The 19,529-nt window shown below is 38.2% G+C and overlaps 1 protein-coding gene across 6 annotated transcripts in view; it reads left to right on the top strand.

The window, feature by feature from the left end:
• Window positions 1-19,529, top strand: part of LOC131167720 (histone-lysine N-methyltransferase, H3 lysine-9 specific SUVH4) — a 176,118-nt gene that overhangs the window by 35,037 nt on the left and 121,552 nt on the right. For 4 of the 6 annotated variants that reach the window (XM_058126575.1, XM_058126577.1, XM_058126576.1 and 1 more), the window contains one exon: window positions 13,391-13,459. The exons of the other annotated variants lie outside the window; for them this stretch is intronic. In XM_058126575.1, coding sequence (XP_057982558.1) covers window positions 13,391-13,459 — 69 coding nt within the window. The remainder of the gene's footprint in view (window positions 1-13,390; window positions 13,460-19,529) is intronic. 6 annotated transcript variants of the gene reach the window in all.

The following is a 19,529-nucleotide window of genomic DNA, read 5'->3' on the forward strand; positions in this document are numbered from 1 at the left end:
AGCTTCGTGGCTCTCTTTATGGTCTCAAACAAGCTCCGAGGGTCTGATTTGATAAATTCCGCACCACTTTAATATAATTTTCATTCAAGCAGAGCAAGTATGACACTTCATTGTTTCTTTGGAAATCAGACATGGGTATTGTTGTTCTTTTGGTTTATGCTGATGATATTCTGATTACTGGTTCCGATTTTGCTTTACTTGTTTAGCTCAAGACTTATCTCTCAGAGTCCTTTCATATGAAAGATCTTGGGTCTCTCACATGTTTTCTTGGTCTTGAGGTGAATCGTAGTCCCTCACTTATTTCACTCAATCAACATAAGTATGCTAGTGACTTGGTGGCCACAGTTGGCCTTCAGAAGGGTACTTTTGTTGATACTCCCATGGAATTAAATGTCAAGCTTCGCAAAGAGGAGAGTGGCTTACTTGTTGATCCCAGTTTATACCGGAAGTTGGTGGGTAGTCTTGTCTATCTCACCATTACTAGACCAGATGTCTCGCCTCGAACCCTGAAAGTGGGCCCCAGGGTGTGATCTGAGAACCTAACCTGTATCTGTATCGTACAAATATCCATGATACCAATAAATATGAGGGTCCAACTCGATAGGGCTCGCGGATACCGTACTCACAACAACTATTCACATGAATAACACAACGGAACATATTTCAACCTATTACATTCATTCATACTAGAATACTAAGTCTGTCATAATACAAAACATCAACCCAAGGTATCCAACATAATCCAAAATGGCATCTCGGCTACAATTCAGTACTCACAACAGTACTTACAAAATTTAACTGAATACTACGCTCTATAACCCTCTAGAACGCTAGGTCCGGCTAGCTGAAGGACCTGAAACAGATTTGTATAATTGGGGTGAGACAGTTCTCAGTAAGGGAGAATCAGGTTATTTCAAGTATGTGGGCACATGAGTGTTATTCCAATAAGAAACAAAGCATTCGCATTTCTAGTATTTTCACAAACAGTTCTAGTATATTTCACAATCATCGGTATAATCCGGCAAACCGACATGTCATTATTGACCCACGGTATTGAACCGACATTCTACAACCCTCGTTATTATCTGGAAAACCGGCATGTCATTGTTGACCCTACGGTATTGAACTGGCATTTTAGTAACCATAATCCGGCAAATCGGTATGTCATTATTGACCCACGGTATTGAACCGGCACAAATCTAGTGTTTTCACACTCTTCGGCATTTATGACCATCGGTATTAACCCGGCATGTCTTATGACTCCACGGTATTAATCCGGAATGTCTCAATCCCACGGAATCAAACCGGCATGTCATTATTGATCCCACGGTAATGAAATCGGCATGTCAGTAACCACCATTCTTGAAAATAGTTTGGAACTCCAGTTCCTATATTCCATTTCAAACACCTCACAACTCAATCATCACAAAATATCCTCTCTTGCCACACCTATTTGGATAATTAAACAATCATATGATAATTGATTCGAAAATTCAATTTAGCACAGAATAAAGGTACGGTCATCTCTATACTTTAGTTTTATTCAAATAAATGATTTTCCAAAGGAAACGGAGACGATACCCGAAACCCTAATTTTCCCGAAAACCGCACACCCGAAAAATCGTCAATCTCACCTGGTGAAATTTTCCAAACAAGTAATCGAAACATCCGTATAAACATAACCTACAGTTTTACCGGATCAGATTTTAAAAATAACTGATATAAACAAATCCCCTTACTTGTTCTCGAATACCGAAACACAACTCCAAACTGCTCGAAACAGCCACACGGATTCCCAAATCTTAAAACCGAAAGACCATATGTCAATATCTCCCTATTTAGTACAGATCTACAAGTCACTAGGCTCGTTTCGACCCTTACCTCAACTTCGGGGTAAAAACCCGGAAATCCTCAAATCGAGATTTTACTTCGTAGGACTTGTAGTGATTCACCCACTGATCTACGTAGTAACGTTGGATCGTTAATTCGGGCAACGAGCCGCCCGAGATCTTAGAGACAGAGAGTGAATTCGTGATTTAGAGAGAGAGAGAGAGAGAGAGAGTTATATAATAAACATAACTCAGCCCTTCTATAATCTAAAAATATCTCCTCCAAGATATTTATTTATAAATATCTAAAAATATCTCCTCCAAGATATATATATATATATACATATTTGTTTGGGTTACTATACCAGACATTTCTTTTGCTGTACGGCAAGTTAGCCAGTTTCTTCAAACTCCTCGTCATCTTCATTTGGCTGCTGTCTGTAGGATTATACACTATATTCAGGGCACTTCTGCCCGTGGTTTGTTCTTCCCTACAAGCAATTCTACTCGCCTTGTTGCTTATAGCGATGCTGATTGGGCTGGTTGTGCGGATACACGTCGCTCCATCTATGCTTGGTGCGTGTTCTTTGGTGATGCATTGACCTCTTGGTAGAGTAAGAAGCAAGATAGAGTTTCTAAGTCATTGACGGAGTCTGAATACCGGGTGATGTCTCTGGCTTGTTCTGAAATTATTTGACTTTGAGGTTTGCTTGTTGGGCTAGATTTTTCTGTGACCAATCCTACACCTCTACATGCTGATAATATGAGTGCTATCCAGATCACGGCCAATCCTGCCTTTCGTGAGCGCACGAAGCATATTGAAGTCGATTGTCACTCTATCTGTGAAGCAATTGAAGCTCGTGTTATCACTCTTCCACACAATTCCAAGGAATTACAAATTGCGGATATCTTCACCGAGGCTTTCACTCGTCATCGACATTGCTTCCTAAGTAGCAAATTGATGCTTGTTGATCAACCTGCATCACTTTGAGGGGGGTTGTTATTGGAATAGCAAACGACAAAGCAAAATATTTCTTTCCTTACTTCAGCCCCACAATTATTTCCTTATTTTTCAATTCATTATTTTGTACAGTTAGCATATATTTAGTTTACATGTATAGGGCTAGAATCTTGCTAGACCATTTTTACTTCCCATGTATAGCGTTCTTGTAAAGTCTATTTATAATATATAGAACTCAAGGCCAATTAATTAGGCCATTCGCACAATACTTTGACACCAAGAAACAAGAAGGCTCCATGAGTCAAACACAAAGAAGGAAATCATACTATCTTGCCTTGAGTTCAAATGAAAGAGATGAGGAAAAAATGTGGCTAGAATATCATTCCCCAACCTTGGATATTTCCAAAATCGAATCTAGGAACCCATCCCCACCATAAATTTAATGTGAGGCATAAACGAGGGAGAAATTTGAGAAATAGATCTCCATGGGCTCCCCCCCGATGAACATCGCAAACTAACATTGGTACATCACTTATTAAATCTAGGTCTTTCTAAGCTCAAACTAACATGATCCCAAATGCTAATAGATCTAAGATTACCCCACAATGGAACCCGAAATAGGGTAGTGGCCAATCCAAAGCACTACGCCCCACCTCCACAGCCAACTCCATGACACTCTCGACAGGCACATTAATACCTGCAATATTTCCCGTATTATTCTTTAGCCCATGATTTCATGCTTCTTTAAGTCATATATAAATGAATTATGTTCCTAATGAATGTCTTATGATATTGATGATCACCTTATGATTTTAGTCATATGCTGGACAAATGGGTACATGTTCAAGTGCACTTATCTGAACTAGTTGGCGTTGAAGTTATAATTTTGATTTTGTTTAAATCTATGCTGTCTGTTGTGCTTTGTCATTTGGTCGAGAGACTTCTATTAGTTGATCATTCTCTCCATGGAATTTACATGTTTCTGGTCCTGTTTCATTTGTGATTAGGCTTTTGTTTGTTGAAAGGAAGAGGGTTTGGAAATGTTATTTGACGCCCTTTAAGCATTACATTGAATCTCAAGTCATGCATATGGTTTGGGAAATTTAATTATGATTTCCATTTTTTTGCATTGGTTCTTTTAAAAAGATTGGCCAAGTTTTTAAAATTTTAAGGGAACATGTAATCTTTGTCATATTTTGGATAATGTGAGTTTAGAAAGTGAGGTGACCAGATATAACAACATAACCATAAATGTGTTTTAATTTTTTATCATCGATCATCAGGTCATACAAATTTGTTTTTCATAAACAAATAAGTTTTTTTAGAGAGAAGAATAGTTTGGCAAGTATGAAAAGAAAAAATGTCACATGAGGCATTCACCTTATGATTGTGTGAGAGATGCAAAATCTCAGTGCATTTGCAACAATTGCTCATGAATTGTAGGCCTAGCAAAATGTGTGCTTAAATTTATGGCCTTTATAGTTGAGGTGTTCAAGGACCTTCCACGGTACAAGCCTTCAAAATGTTTTTCGTGTATATGATACTGTAATTTCAGTAAGGTAAGGAGTAGCAACAGAGAGAAGATTAAAATGGGTAATCATGAGATTAATAGCATTGATAGTTTCAGATATCTTGGATCTATTATGCAAGGTGAAGGGGAAATTGAAGAAGTTGTAGTACATAGAAATAAGATAGGTTGGCTAAAATGGAGGAGTGCGTTTGGTGTGTTGTATGATTGTAGAATACCCTTAAAATTAAAAGGAAAATTTTATAAGACGGCTATAAGGCCATCTATGCTTTGTTGTATGATGCTTAACGATTTTCTTGATATAGAAAATATATGCTAAGAGAGAAAAATTAGAATTAGAAGGACTTGACAAAAAGAAACAGAGAAAAAAGTGAAACAGCAAAAAACAGCAGAGCCATGGTAACAGTGCCATCCAATCCCACTTAAATTCTAGAAGCTCATTTCTCTGATGTAACAATAGGAAAAGGTCCATTAAGGGGGTGGAAGAACTAGTGACTATTTCTTCTTTGGAAAAGGTAAGGATGTTAGAAGGCCTGTGGTAGATGCCCGTGCCCCTTGTGCGTGTTATGAGGAATTTTGGCTGGAAAGAAAAGGCTTAGAATTTTTCGGGTAAGAGATTGTCGTCGACGCCTTTAGCACAGCTGTTTTTTTGAGGGCTGCTGTTTTCAAGAATCCATCCCCACAGATTTTTTTATTAATTTTTTTTGGGGGGGAAGGGGGGGGGGGGGAGTGTGTGAGGGTGGACGGGGGGGCTTTTAAATGAAAGTTGGTGTCGTTTTATTTTTAACTCTATTTTCTTTGACGTTGAGGACTATTCTTTTCTTTCTTTTTTCTTAATAAAGCCTTCCTTTCTACAATCAAAAACGGTTTCATAAAGGGGTTGAGCCCCTTGTTGGAAGTGTTGGTTTTTTTCCCTAGAACCAAGTGACTGCCCCCCTAATCTGTAAGGTAACACCTACATCTTTTGGCACTGTTTCTGGGTTACCGTATTTTTTCCCCCCTTTCTTTTTTGGGCTCACTCTTCGGGATTTTTGGGGAATTTTTTGATGGTCCAGAAGAAGTTCGAGGATTCTTCATCTGTTAGTTCTCGTTTTAAACCAGGTCTGTGTATTACGCGATGCTCTCGCCCACCCACAGTCTCTTCTGGTAGCTCATCCGATTCTGATCACCACGTTCCAGATTCAGTCAGTGATGCACTCCAGAGCCTTTGGTACGTCGCTCTTCTCGAGTGTTGTACCCTTGGATAGGTATAGTTTCCTCTTAAAAGTTTTGGCAATTTTGTCTCAGCTCATATTGTTGCCTTGTCCAATTTAGATATTCCCACATCCTACTCACACGCTGCCAAGAGGATTGTGGGACAAGCCTATGCAGGAAGAAATTGCGTGGCTCTAGAGGCCAATCCATTGGGACATGAGGCCTTGTCCTCCATTGTTCTCTAGGTTGTAGATGGGTTTAATTAGTCAATGTCTAAATCTAATGGAAGTATGGATCGTTACAAAGCTCGCCTTGTTGCATTGGGAATATCAGGAAAATGGTGTCAATTATGAAGACCTTTGCTTTGTGGCCTAAGATGAATACTGTTTGTACGATTCATGGCTATTGACTGCTTCCAGTGATTGGCAACTACATTCAAATGGCTGTCAAGAATGCTTTTCTTCACGGGATCTAAAGAGTGTATTATATGATTGCCACCCTCGGGATGTTTGCCTCTTCCACTTCACAGTGGTAAGCTTCGTGGCTATCTTTATGGTCTCAAAACAGCTCCGAGGGTCTGATTTGATAAATTCCGCCACCACTTTAATAAATTTCATCAAGCAGAGCAACGTATGACACTTCATTGTTTCTTTGAAATCAGACATGGGATTGTTGTTCTTTTGGTTATGCTGATGATTATTCTGATTACTGGTTCCGATTTGCTGTACTTGTTAGCTCAAGACTTATCTTCAGAGAGTCCTTTCATATGAAAATTTGGGTTCTCTCACATTGTTTCTTGGTCGTGAGGTGAATAGTAGTCCCTCACTTATTTCACTCAATCAAATAAGTATGCTGTGCTTGGTGCCACAGTTGGCCTCAGAAGGGGTAATTTTGTGATACTCCATGGAATTAAATGTCAAGCTTCGCAAGAGGAGAGTGGCTTCTTGTTGATCCCAGTTATACCGGAATGTGGGTAGTCTTGTCTATCTCACCATTACTAGGACCAGATGTCTCGCCTCGAACCCGAAAGTGGGCCCCAGGGTGTGTGTGATATGAGAACCTAACCTGTATCTGTATCGTACAAATATCCATGATACCAATATAATTATGAGGCGTTCCAACTGATAGGGCTCGCGGGATGTACCGCTACTCACAACACTATTCACATGAATAACACAACGGAAACATATTTCAACCTATTACAGGTCATCAACTAGCATACCTAAAGCTGTCATTAATACAAAAACATCAACCCAAGGTATCCAAAATAATCCCAAAATGGCCATCTCGGCTAAATCAGTTAGTACTCACAACAGTACTTACAAAATTTACTGAATACTACGTCTATAACCCTCTAGAACGGCTAGGTCTGGCTAGCGAAGGACCTGAACAGATTTTGTATGAATGGGGTGTGATGTGAGACAGTTCTCAGTAGGAGAATCAGGTTATTTCAAGTATGGGGCCACATGAGTGTATTCCACTAAGAAACAAAGCATTCGCATTTCTAGTATTTTCACAAAAAGGTTCTAGTATATTTCACAATATCGGTATAATCGGCAAACCGACATGTCATTATTGACCCACGGTTATTGGACACCGACATTCTACAACCCTCGTTATATCTGGAAAAAGGCATGTCATTGTTGACCTACGTATTGAACATGGGCATTTTAGTAACCATAATCCGGAAAATCAAATCGGTTGTCATTTATGACCCACGGTATTGAACCGGCACAAATCTAGTGTTTTCACACTCTTCGGCATTTAGGACCATCGGTATTAAACCGGAATGTCTTCTTATGACTCCACGGTATAATCCGGAATGTCTCAATCCCACGGAATCAACCGGGCATGTCATTATGAGCCCCGGTAATAAATCGGCATGTCAGTAAACACCATCTTGAAAATAGTTTGGCACTCCAGTTCCGATATTCCATTTCAAACCCTCACAAATCAATCATCACAAAATATCCTCTCTGCCACACTATTTGATTTAAAAAATTAAACAATCATATGATAATTGATTCGAAAATTCAATTTAGCAAGAATAAAGGTCGGTCATCTCAGACTTGTTTTATTCAATAAATGATTTTACAAAGGAAACGGAGACGATACCCGACCGAAACCCTAATTTTCCCGAAAAAAACCGCACACCCGCAAAAATCGTCAATTCACTGGTGAAATTTTCCAAACAGTAATCGAAACATCCGTAATAACATAACCTACAGTTTGACAGGATCAGATTTTAAAATAACTGATATAAACCAAATACCCCTACTTGTTACGAATACCGAACACAACTCCAAAACTGCTCGGGAAAACAGCCAACCGGATTCCCAAATCTTAAAACCGAAAGACCATATGGTCAATAATCCCCTATTAGTACAGATCTACAAGTACTGGCTCGTTTCGACCCTACCTCAACTTCGGGGTTAAAAACCCGGAAATCCTCAAATCGAGGATTTTTACTTCGTTAGGAATTGTAGTGATTCACCCAGCTGATATATCGTAGTAACGTTGGATCGTTTAATGCGGGCAAACGAGCCGCCGAGCTCTAGCGCAGAGAGTGAATTGTTGATTTAGAGAGAGAGAGAGAGAGAGTTATATAAAACATAACTCAGCCCTTCTATCATCCTAAAAATTATCTCCTCCAAGATATTATTATAAATTATATAAAAATTATCTCCTCCAAGATTATATAGATATATATACATATTTGTTTGGGTTACTACACCAGACATTTCTTTTGCTGTTACGGGCAAGTTAGCCAGTTTCTTCAAACTCCTCGTCCATCTTCATTTGGATGCTGTCTGTAGGATTATAACACTATATTCAGGGCACTTCTGCCCGTGGGTTTGTTCTTCCCTACAAGCATTTAAATCGCCTTGTTGCTTTATAGCGAGGCGTGATTGGGAGGTGTGCGGATACACGTCGCTCATCTATGCTGGTGCGTTTGTTCGTGGTGATGCATTACCTCTTGCTAGGAGTATAAGAAGCAGATAGAGTTTCTAAGTCATTGACGAGTCTGAATACCGGGTGTGGATGTTCTGGACTTGTTCTGAAATTATTTGACTTTGAGGTTTGCTTGTTGGGCTAGATTTTTATGTACCAATCCTACACCTCTACATTGCTTTGATAATATGAGTGCTATCCAATCCGGACAATCCTGCCTTTCGTGAGCGCAAGAAGCATATTGAAGTCGATTGTGCACTCTATATGTTGAAGCAATTGCCAGCTCGTGTTATCACTCTTCCAACACACTTCCAAGGAATTACAAATCGGATATTCTGCACCAAGGCTTTCACTAGTCATCGGACATTGCTTCCTAAGTAGCAAAATGATGCTTGTTGATCAACTCTCACTTTGAGGGGGGTTGTTATTCGGAATAGCAAACGACAAAGCAAAGATTTCTTTCCTTACTTCAGCCCACAATTATTTCCTATTTTTCAATTCATTATTTTGCTACGTTAGCAATATTTAGTTTTAATTGTATAGGGCTAGAATCTTGTAGGACCATTTTTACTTCCCATGTATAGCGTTCTTGGTAAAAGTCTATTTATAATATATAGAACTTCAAGGCCATTAATTAGGCCATCGCACAATACTTTGACACCAAGAAACAAGAGGCTCCATGAGTCAAACACCAAAGACGGAAAATCTACTATCTTGCCTTGAGATTCAAATGAACGGATGAGGAAAAAATGTGGCTAGACTATCATCCCCAACCTTGGTATTCCAAAATCGAATCTAGGAAACCCATCCCACCAAAATTTAATGTGAGGCATAAACGAGGGGAGAAATTGAGAAATGATTCCATGGGATCCCCCCCGATGAACATGCGCAAAAACTAACATGGTACATCACTTTTAAATCTAGGTCTTTATAAGCTCAAATACATGATCCCAAATGCTAATAGATCAAGATACCCCACAATGAGAACCCGAAATAGGGGTAGTGCCAATCCAAAACACTACGCCCACTCACAGGCCAACTCCAGGAAACTCTCGACAGGCCACAGTAATACCTTGCAATATTTCACGTATTATCGTTAGCCCATGATTTCATGCCTTCTTGAAGTAATATATAAATGAATTATGTTCCTAATGAAGCTATTGATATTGTGATTTTCACCTTATGATTTTAGTCATATGCTGGAACAATGGGTACATGTTCAAGTGCACTATCTGAAATAGTTGGCGTTGAAGTTATAATTTTGGGGATTTGTTTTTTTTAAAGTCTATGGCTGTCGGTTGGGCTTTTGTCCATTTGGATCGAGACTTCTATTAGTTGATCATTCTCTCCATGGAATTTACATGTTCTGGTCCTGTTTCATTTGTGATTAGGCTTTTGTTTGTTGAAAGGAAGAGGGTTTGGAAATGTTATTTGACGCCCTTTAGCATTACATTGAATCTCAAGTCATGCATATGGTTTGGGAAATTTAATTATGATTTCCATTTTTTGCATTGTTCTTTTAAAAGATTGGCCAAGTTTTTAAAATTTTAAGGGAACATGTAATCTTTGTCATATTTTGGATAATGTGAGTTTAGAAAGTGAGGTGACCAGATATAACAACATAACCATAAATGTGTTTTAATTTTTTATCATCGATCATCAGGTCATACAAATTTGTTTTCATAAACAATAAGTTTTTTTAGAGAGAAGAATAGTTTGGGCAAGTATGAAAAGAAAAAATGTCACTGAGGCATTCACCTTATGATTGTGTGAGAGATGCAAAATCTCAGTGCATTTGCAACAATTGCTCATGAAGTGTAGGCCTAGCAAAATGTGTGCTTAATTTATGGCCTTTTAGTTGAGGTGTTCAAGGACCTTCCACGGTACACAAGCCTTCAAAATGTTTTTCGTGTATATATACTGTAATTTCAGTAAGGTAAGGAGTAGCAACAGAGAGAAGATTAAAATGGGTAATCATGAGATTAATAGCATTGATAGTTTCAGATATCTTGGATCTAGTATGCAAGGTGAAGGGGAAATTGAAGAAGTTGGTAGTACATAGAAATAAGATAGGTTGGCTAAAATGGAGGAGTGCGTTTGGTGTGTTTTATGATTGTAGAATACCCTTAAAATTAAAAGGAAAATTTTATAAGACGGCTATAAGGCCATCTATGCTTTGTTGTATGATGCTTAACGATTTTCTTGATATAGAAAATATATGCTAAGAGAGAAAAAATTAGAATTAGAAGGACTTGACAAAAAGAAACAGAGAAAAAGTGAACAGCAAAAACAGCAGAGCCATGGTAACAGTGCCATCCAATCCCACTTAAATTCTAGAAGCTCATTTCTCTGATGTAACAATAGGAAAAGGTGCATTAAGGGGGTGGAAGAACTAGTGACTATTTCTTCTTTGGAAAAGGTAAGGATGTTAGAAGGCTGTGTAGATGCGTGCCCCTTGTGCTGTGTTATGAGGAATTTGGCTGGAAAGAAAAGCTAGAAATTTTTCGGGTAAGAGATTGTCTGTCGACTGCTTTAGCACAGGCTGTTTTGAGGGCTGCTGTTTTCAAGATTCCATCCAAGATTTATTATTTTTTTGGAGGGGGGAGTGTGTGTGGACGGGGGGGCTTTATGAAGTTGGTGTAGTTTTATTTACTCTATTTTCTTGAGTGAGGACTTATATCTTCTTCTTTTTCTTAATAAAGCTTCCTTTCTACATAAAAAAAGGGTTCATAAAGGGTGAGGCCTTGTGGAAGTGTGTGTTTTTCGCTAGACCAAGTGAAATGCCCTAATCTGTAATGGTAAACCTACATCTTTGCACTTGTTCTTGGGTAAAGTAATTTTCCCCCCTTCTTTTTGGGCTCACTCTTCGGGATTTTTTTTGGGGAATTTTGATGTCTCACCTTCAGAGGGACTGATTGAAGAACTGCACTTTTGTAGTTGTTTTTTAGCTGTTGACTGGTGGATTTCTTGCCCTGGTAATCTGTATTTTAGCTTCTTTCTTAGGGAATGGTTTTTTCTCATCTAAAGAAGAAAGGTCCACAAAGAGGCTAGGGAGCTATTTCTATCCAAAAAGAAACTGCAAAGGCAGGGACTGATCATCAAAGATGAGGGCATAACTCTCTGGCTAGATACTCCAATTCTCTGCAAAAGCAGCTCAGAACTACAATCTGTTTGCATCCTTCTTCCAAAACTTCTAAGAGAAATAAGCAAAGAAGCCTCCATGGAACCCACACACACCCTGCATTCTTTAAAGAAACTAGACTAAGTGATCCACGAATTCCAAGTTGCGTGTGAAGCAGAAAGAGGAGAATATGATTCATCACTGTCGAAATGTGTCATGCAAACTGGTGGAATGAAGCCATATATTCTAATCTGCAACAAGTTGTTTCTGTTCTCTATTAAGGCTGACATCTAAACAAAAGCCTCGGCCTTGGACTTGGAATGAACCTTAGTTCTCCAAATTCAATTACCTGGAGAATAAGAAAAAGAACAGTGAATCAAGTGAGGAAAAAATGATTGATGAGAGATAATCCTAGAACCATCCAAAATCCCAACCCTAAAATTCCTCCCAGGAGAAAGCCAAAAAGAATCCAATAAATCAAGTAAGAATCTCTGCATCACTAAGATTCTTGAAATAAAAATGCAAATTCCCAGAAACTAAATCTTTGTTGACAACGATGAAAGAAGTCATCATGGGTGCATAATGTAACAGAGAGAAAAAATAAAGCAGAGAGAAAGCAACATAAGAAGCAGAATTCCCCACCTACACATCTTCCCAAAAAAGAACTTGGGATCCATCATCAACCATATGTTAAATGCAAGTGAAAAACAATGAAGAGATATGTGAAATGAGTTTCCAAGAGCTCGCATAAACAACTCAGTACCAAATCCCAATAGTAGTAATCCAACCATTCTTCAGCAAACTAAATTTGCTTTAATCACCTAAAGAGAGTTAATTTTCAAGGGAAACTACCACAACTACTTAAACACAAGACTTAAGTTTTTAGGCACCAAATTACCTTTTATGCACGGAAGTACCCAAACCTGTACCCCCTCCCCACGTAATCTACTAACAACCTTCTAAATTACTTACTAATTCCTCCTCTTCTATTCCAGACTAAAGCAAATCGCTTGCCATTCTTTTTGTCTTATTTGCTACAACAAACAGAATCCCAACAATGGCAGAAAGTAAAAGTGGTGTAGAAAAAAGAAATGCCTGGTTCAAAGTAACACATCTACCTAAAGAAAGAAGAATGCTTCTCCCAGTTGGAGACTTTAGCAATATGGGGTGCCAAAAGGCAACATAGTCCAAGTGAATGCTTAAATGAGTAATAAGCCACTGTGGTACGGTGCAACCTACTGAAAAAGCAGGTGTTTTCTGTGCTGTAACATATTTTATGTGATTATCTTTAGAGCAGGTTTTTACTATTTCCTGAACAGGTCACATGATTAGTTGATTTATTATATATGGTGCTTTCTGATTTTAGTTTTAAGGATTCTTGTGTAGAGGTCTTGGTTTTAACTATTCTTGTGCAGAAGCCATATAAATGCTTTCACCTTCTCCTCCTGTCTCATGTCATATCAGTGTTTGAGAATTGGAGCATTCAGGCAATTTGTAACATTGGTACTGTCAGGAGATTCATTTTGGACATTTAGTGTTTTGGAGATAAGACTGTTTGCATTACAGAGACTGCTTGTTTTTTTACTTGGATAAGTAAATTATTTTTTACAGCTATATATCTCTTAGTTTGTTAATTAAGTATTTTTGAGATAGATCACTTCTGACCATGACACCTGCATGATTTTTACTTGGATAAATTGATTTTTCCCAATGTTCATGCCTTTTACTTTGTTCTGTCAATTTGGGACAAAGAAAGTGAGTTGGATATGGATTCGTGACTATTGGTGTACATCCCTTTTGTTCAGAATGGAGATTCGCCTGAAAAAAATCTTAAGCGGTCAGCCAAGCGTCCTGATTTGAAGGCAATTACCAAGGCAAGACACCATTTGATCTACCAAATATAATAGCAGTATCATTCTACTGATGTTCCTTTCCTAAATCCTTCATCTTTTTTTTTTTTTTTTTCTCTGTTTTAAATTTGAACTGCGATCAATAATCTTTTGAGCTTTTTACTCTCCTTTGTCATTGATTTATGTCCATTCTCACTCTTCTTGGTAACTAAGTCTGCAATGTAATAGTGATGGGCATCCATTCTCATTTGATTTAATCTTCATTTTAGTTTTGCAAAATGACTTCTGCTGCAGTCACCATATTTGTATGGTTCTTCTAGAGAGGCATTTTTCTTTTTTATATTTTACACAGAAGTTTTCTTTTTTTATATTTTACATAGAAGTTTTCCTTGGTGAAATAAATGTCAAGAGTTTCAACTTTAGGTAGTATGACATTACTTTGAGGAAACCTAGCACCCTTTAATTTTTTGGATAGGTAACCTTATGCTAATATAAGCCTAATATAATTATCCTTCCCAGCAGTATGATCTCAAGTTCAATGGGCTGATATGGATAAACCCTCTAGAGATTGTGAGTCACTGGTAGGTTGTTGAGCATGCTTAAAAAGCACTCATGATTATTTTATTTCACTTTTTGCTTCTATAATTGATGTTACGTTTGGTTTGCGAAATGACATAGGGTAGGAATGAATAACCATTATGTAGGATAATAGCTCATGAAATAAAATTTTAGTTATTCTAAGGCAAATGACTGACAAAGTTGATCATATGCTGACTAACATGGAATACACCAGGTTCCCAAATTCATCATAGGAGTATCTATTGATACTATTCCTATGCCATTCCATGTTTGTTAGAATAAAATCAAAATTTGTATGGTCACTTGCCTTAAATAGTATTGCTTTTTTTTTAATAAGTTATTATATTTCTATACAATAGCTACTCTGTTCTTTGAAAACATAACCTTTTTTTTTTTTATAAAAAAGAAGATATGTTAATAGAGAGAGAGAGAGATAGGGAGAATATATAAATCAGGCTAGGATACAAAATCCTTAAAAGAAGATACACACACACACACACACACAAAATTATAAAAATGAAGAACTAAAATTAGAACCCCTCTTCAAGCTATTCACTGGGCACTTCAAATTTGCTAATTCTCTCTTTCCCTTCTTTACCTTAGATTTAAGCTGGGACTTTGTTTCCTCCTCAAATAGGCAATTGTAAATTCAACTAATCCAACAAAAGTTGAGTTTGAAGGTCTTATCAGAAGTCTCTTCCACTGGTTTGGGTAAAATTCCATCGTTACTCACCATATTTTTTCAAAAAATACTAATATCTTGCAATCCTTTGAAGGGAGTGGTGGCACATACGTTAAATCCCCAAGATGATTAGAAGAAGAACCAGAAATATAGCCATGCTGAGCCCTAATCTTGTCCTACAGCGAACCCCCATCACATTCAAAATCACTAATGCCTTCTTTGTCATTGTCTAGAACATCCCCCAGTTCTTTTTTTCCTGGCAAATATTAATCCTCTCTGTGCTCTTCCCTATACTTAAGTTTCCTCCTGAATCTCTCTTAAGAATTTTTTTTAGTTTTTTCACCAGAAGAATCTTGATTATTTTCAAATTTTTCCTCATTTCAAAGCTGATATGAACATCCTTTGGATGGGCATAAACCTTTTGACACAGAAATTACTTGTTTAGCAGTATAATTTTCCTCCAAACCGACAATTTTTTGTGGAACCTTCCTCTTTTTCATCCCCAGCAGATATCCCACTGAATATGTTAAGAGTACCACTTTACCTAAAAGCTTAAGCTGTTAGGTTGTGAGTCAACAATGTATATCAAGCTTTAACACTCTCCCGCACGTGCAGCCTGACAGCATGTGGAGTGATAAACACACGATAAATAGCACCCATGGTAGGGACCAGAATAGATTTAAAAAAAAAAAAAAAAAAAAATACCACAGGACCTCCTGGTAACCAGCTTTGGTGCCATGTTAGAATACCTCTTCACCTAAAAGTTTAAGCTGTTAGGTTGTGGGCCAACATTGAATATCCTCCTCTACTGGGGAAGACTCTTCCTCTAAGAAAGCAGAATCATACCAAGTTTGTCTATTTTCTTTTGAGATTTGCTTCTCTATATTTGCCTCTATGTCTCAACTATTCCCGAAGCTGCTGCTTTTAACCTCTTGTTGCCGCGAACTTGCACTGAAGATGAGCAGCGCAATGTCAGATTTGCATATTTTGCTCTGATGCTTGATCAGTTCCAGGCACCTCTTGGATAATCGGAGAAAGAATTTGGGTTTCTTTCACAATAGGCTGATGATCCTCCTTCCACATGTTCTGCTTCTGTGCTTTAAAATTTGGATTTGACCGTCCATTAATATGTTCCAGCAGAGGAACTGCCAGATCGTACTCCTTTTCAGTAAAGAGGCCTAAGCGGTTTCATTAAACTGAACATTGGCCTGCTCAATAACCTGGCCCAACAACGTTTCAAAGAGACCCCCGTTCTTATAAAAAAATTTGCTTGTGTCCAAAGAAATCATCAGAGACCTAGGCCCACACCTTCTACTCTTCAAGACCCATCTTGCATAAAGGAAACACCTAGCTGCCTCTGAAACTTCAGTCATGGTCCTTGTTCACTCCCTAAGATGAAAGGCCAAGAATTGTCCCTTGCGTTTGCCCCCTCAAAACCAAACAAATCTGATTCAGATGGTGACACACCATCCTCTGATGGTGTATTCAGTTGGATATTTCCTTCTCCTACACCTTCAATTCTCCCCGAGAATACCTGACTCCAAGACTGGTTCACAAATCTTGTTGCTACCTTTGCTGTCGGCACCAGAAGAGAGGACTACACCATAGTGCTAAATTCCTTCCCATATAGATTCTACCCATCACCTTCAGACCCTCCAGGAACAAAACCAAAAAACCTCTTACTTCTCCAGCCATGCTTCAACTCCATAAACTTCCCGACACTTGTTGCATATATTACCATAACCCCTACCTAAACTCCTGAGGAACAATTACAATCCCTTTGAGAACCATTTTTCAGCACCTACTGTAGCCTTGCTCACCTATTGTGCACCTGATTTTTCTCAAGAACGAACAAAGCAAGAAACTCCCTCCCCCACTTTACCCAATCTCAAAATTGAAGGTCTTCCCTTCAATATAGATTGAACAAACCCCTGGAATCATAATCTAATATCTATCACAAGCATAATGTACAGAGAAAGTGAAAAATGAGAGTTGCAGGCTTTGTGATATAGAATAAGAGAGTTCATCGTGAGAAATTTTAATTTTTTAAGCTTAATTTTAAAAATGTATTAGCTTGTAAATTTTAATTTGAAACTTCCATGTGTTCTGGAGTCAAATCAGTTTTCTGTTGCAGGGATGGACTTTGTTGAGTTGAGTAGAAGTATTAGTGCTTTCTTCTGTTATTTCGTACCATATTGATTCTTTCCCTAGATCTTTTCAGATAATTTAGAGTGTCTAAAAATGTCGCTGGTTTTTTTTTTTTTTTTTTCTGTTTCATGGAAACAGGATTCATGCTTTATTTTGTCTAAAATTATAAACGGTGAGAACTCTGCAACAATGATGTTGCAAGCATCTGGAGGCAACTGGGTTTGTGTAAACCAAAATCTAAGCATTGCAGGAAGACATTTTTGCAATAAATTAAAATGAAAACATTTTTCAGATTAAACATGGTTTCTGCTACTGTTTTATCAAAATTAGCGACTGAGTTTATGATTTTCCTCTTTGTGCAGCAAGGCTAGTGCAAGATTATGCAAGTTGATTTGTTCCTCTATATGCCTACTTGAGAGCTGGAATTGCCTTAATTTCTAAATATTCTATTTTTGTGGCTGATTCCGTAGTTCTAATATTGTTTTCGATATGAAGGCTAGATGCTCTTGCTTTTGAGCTTATAATAGGCTTGTTTTTGCTTGATTTGTTGTTCTCTTAGGCATTTTGCATTTCCCTTGAGCTTTGCCCCTTGTGCTTAATATATCTTCTTATCTTCACCTGAAACAAGAAACAGGAACAAATATGCTTTCAAAATATTGTTTTTTAATTTTTTTTGGATAATAAAAGAAGGTATATTAGATAGAGAGAGAAATTACAATGAAAGAGGACAAGAAGTCCACCCGAAAAAATTAAATAGGATACAATAAAAGTAAAATGAAAAAGTAAAAAATAAAAAATTTAAAAGAGAAATTAACAATTAATCAAGGAATCACACCTTCAATCCTTTTCCTTCATAATACACCAAACTCTTCAGGTTAGCTAACTCTCTTGGACTAATTCTGTTTTTAGACTCATCAAAACCACTTCATTTCCCCTTGGATCACAAATCTTTAAATCCAATTTATCCATCTGGTCTTGAACTTCAAGATCTTTCCTCAAAATATCCTGCACTGGTGTTGGTAAAATACTTTCCCTGCGCTGCAGCTCATTAACCAAATTGTCATCTTCAAATATAGAGACCTGCTCCAATCCTTGCAAGGGGATGGATGTACATAATAAGTTGCCTAAAATGTCACTGGAGTCAGAAACATATCCAAATTGTTCCCTAATTTCATCCAACAGTAAGCCCCCACAACAATCAAACTGACTAAGACTATCGCTTTCATCATCTGATAACTCCCCCCATTTCATTACCTCTCCCTTGCTAACCCCATCACAAGAATTGCCCGTCTTTTTCTTAGCATTTATGTCTTTCACAATAACTAATTATCCTTCTGAATTCCTCTTTAAAATCTTTAGCACTGCCTCATCAGAGTGCTTTCTTTTTTCTTCAGACAATTTTTTCATATTCGCACTTACGTGCAATTTTTTCGACGAGTATAAACCTTGGGACCCTTAGATCCCTTTGCCTTAAAAGTCTGAGGCATCAAATATCCTACCCAAAACACAATCACCTCTGTAAACCTTTGTTGCAGCATCATCTTGCTCCAGAACACAATCATCGATCAGAAGTCCAGAATTGTTTGAAAACAAGACTTCCTTCAACACCTCTTTCTCTTTAATCCTTTCAGTACTGTTGCTTCTTTCTGATGAAGATGGTCAACCCTCTTGGCCTTCAAGAATCTGCTTAGAAACTGAGCATTGCAAGGTAGGGTTTGTATGTGTAATCTGCTTGGAAGACAACGTACTTGTTTGTCCCTTGTCTGCCTACACCAGTTAATTGGAGAATTCTGTGTGTGAAATGCAGAAGACTTTTGATCTTCTTCAATTTGACTTCCAACTACTGGTAGATGCTGCTTCAGATGAGAAGATCCTGCTGTAACAGCTTCACGCAAGCGCTTTCTTTTTAATCCATCAGTCCTAGCCAAACATCCCTGGTCTTGAGAAACTCCATTGGAAGGATCCTCTTGGGTCTTATTTGAGAACTGAACAGTTCCTTGAACATTTATACCAGCCTATTGGGCCTGGTCCACATTATTCAAACAATGGACCTGTTTAAAGGAATGTCCCATCTGGGAACGATCCAACTCAGAAGAAACCTTGTTTGTTTTCAAAGGATGGCTCAATTTGTTTTTAGCAATACTATGTGCCTGTTCAATGAATTGGCACAACTCAGTTAAAAAAGAAACTGCTCCTTTTTCAATTACCTGTGCTAGGTCCAAGACAAAAACAAAACATCCCGGACCAATACTCTTCGTCTCATCTTTCCCAAGTGCAACCCTAGCCACCTCTGCTAGTTTCCAAGCTCCTTCCGTAAAGCTGTACTGTGTGGACATTGTTCTCTGATGGAACAGCTGTGGTTTCTGGCAATGAAGCCCTAGGCTCCTTCAGTTGCAACTCAACCCTGAATGCAGCCCTAGCAGCCTCTGAGATGATTGACTCTGTCAAAATCCTAGTTACCTTCTCAGATGAATTGGACTGGTTCACGAAGATTGCAGCCTTTGGAGGTTGCTGACTGGTTGGAGACTGGTTGCCTATGGTTGGTTCCGGCTAATTAACAGCGACTGCTGCTGACTGCGTAACTTCAGCCTTGTTCATCTGAACCACACCACCACACCTACAGAACCTGTCTTCCTTATTGGCCACCATAACTCGATTTCCAGAGAGGGCATAATGATCACAACC

The sequence above is a fragment of the Malania oleifera genome, chromosome 11, assembly GCF_029873635.1.
Source record: "Malania oleifera isolate guangnan ecotype guangnan chromosome 11, ASM2987363v1, whole genome shotgun sequence".
Classification (NCBI taxonomy): Eukaryota; Viridiplantae; Streptophyta; class Magnoliopsida; order Santalales; family Ximeniaceae; genus Malania; species Malania oleifera.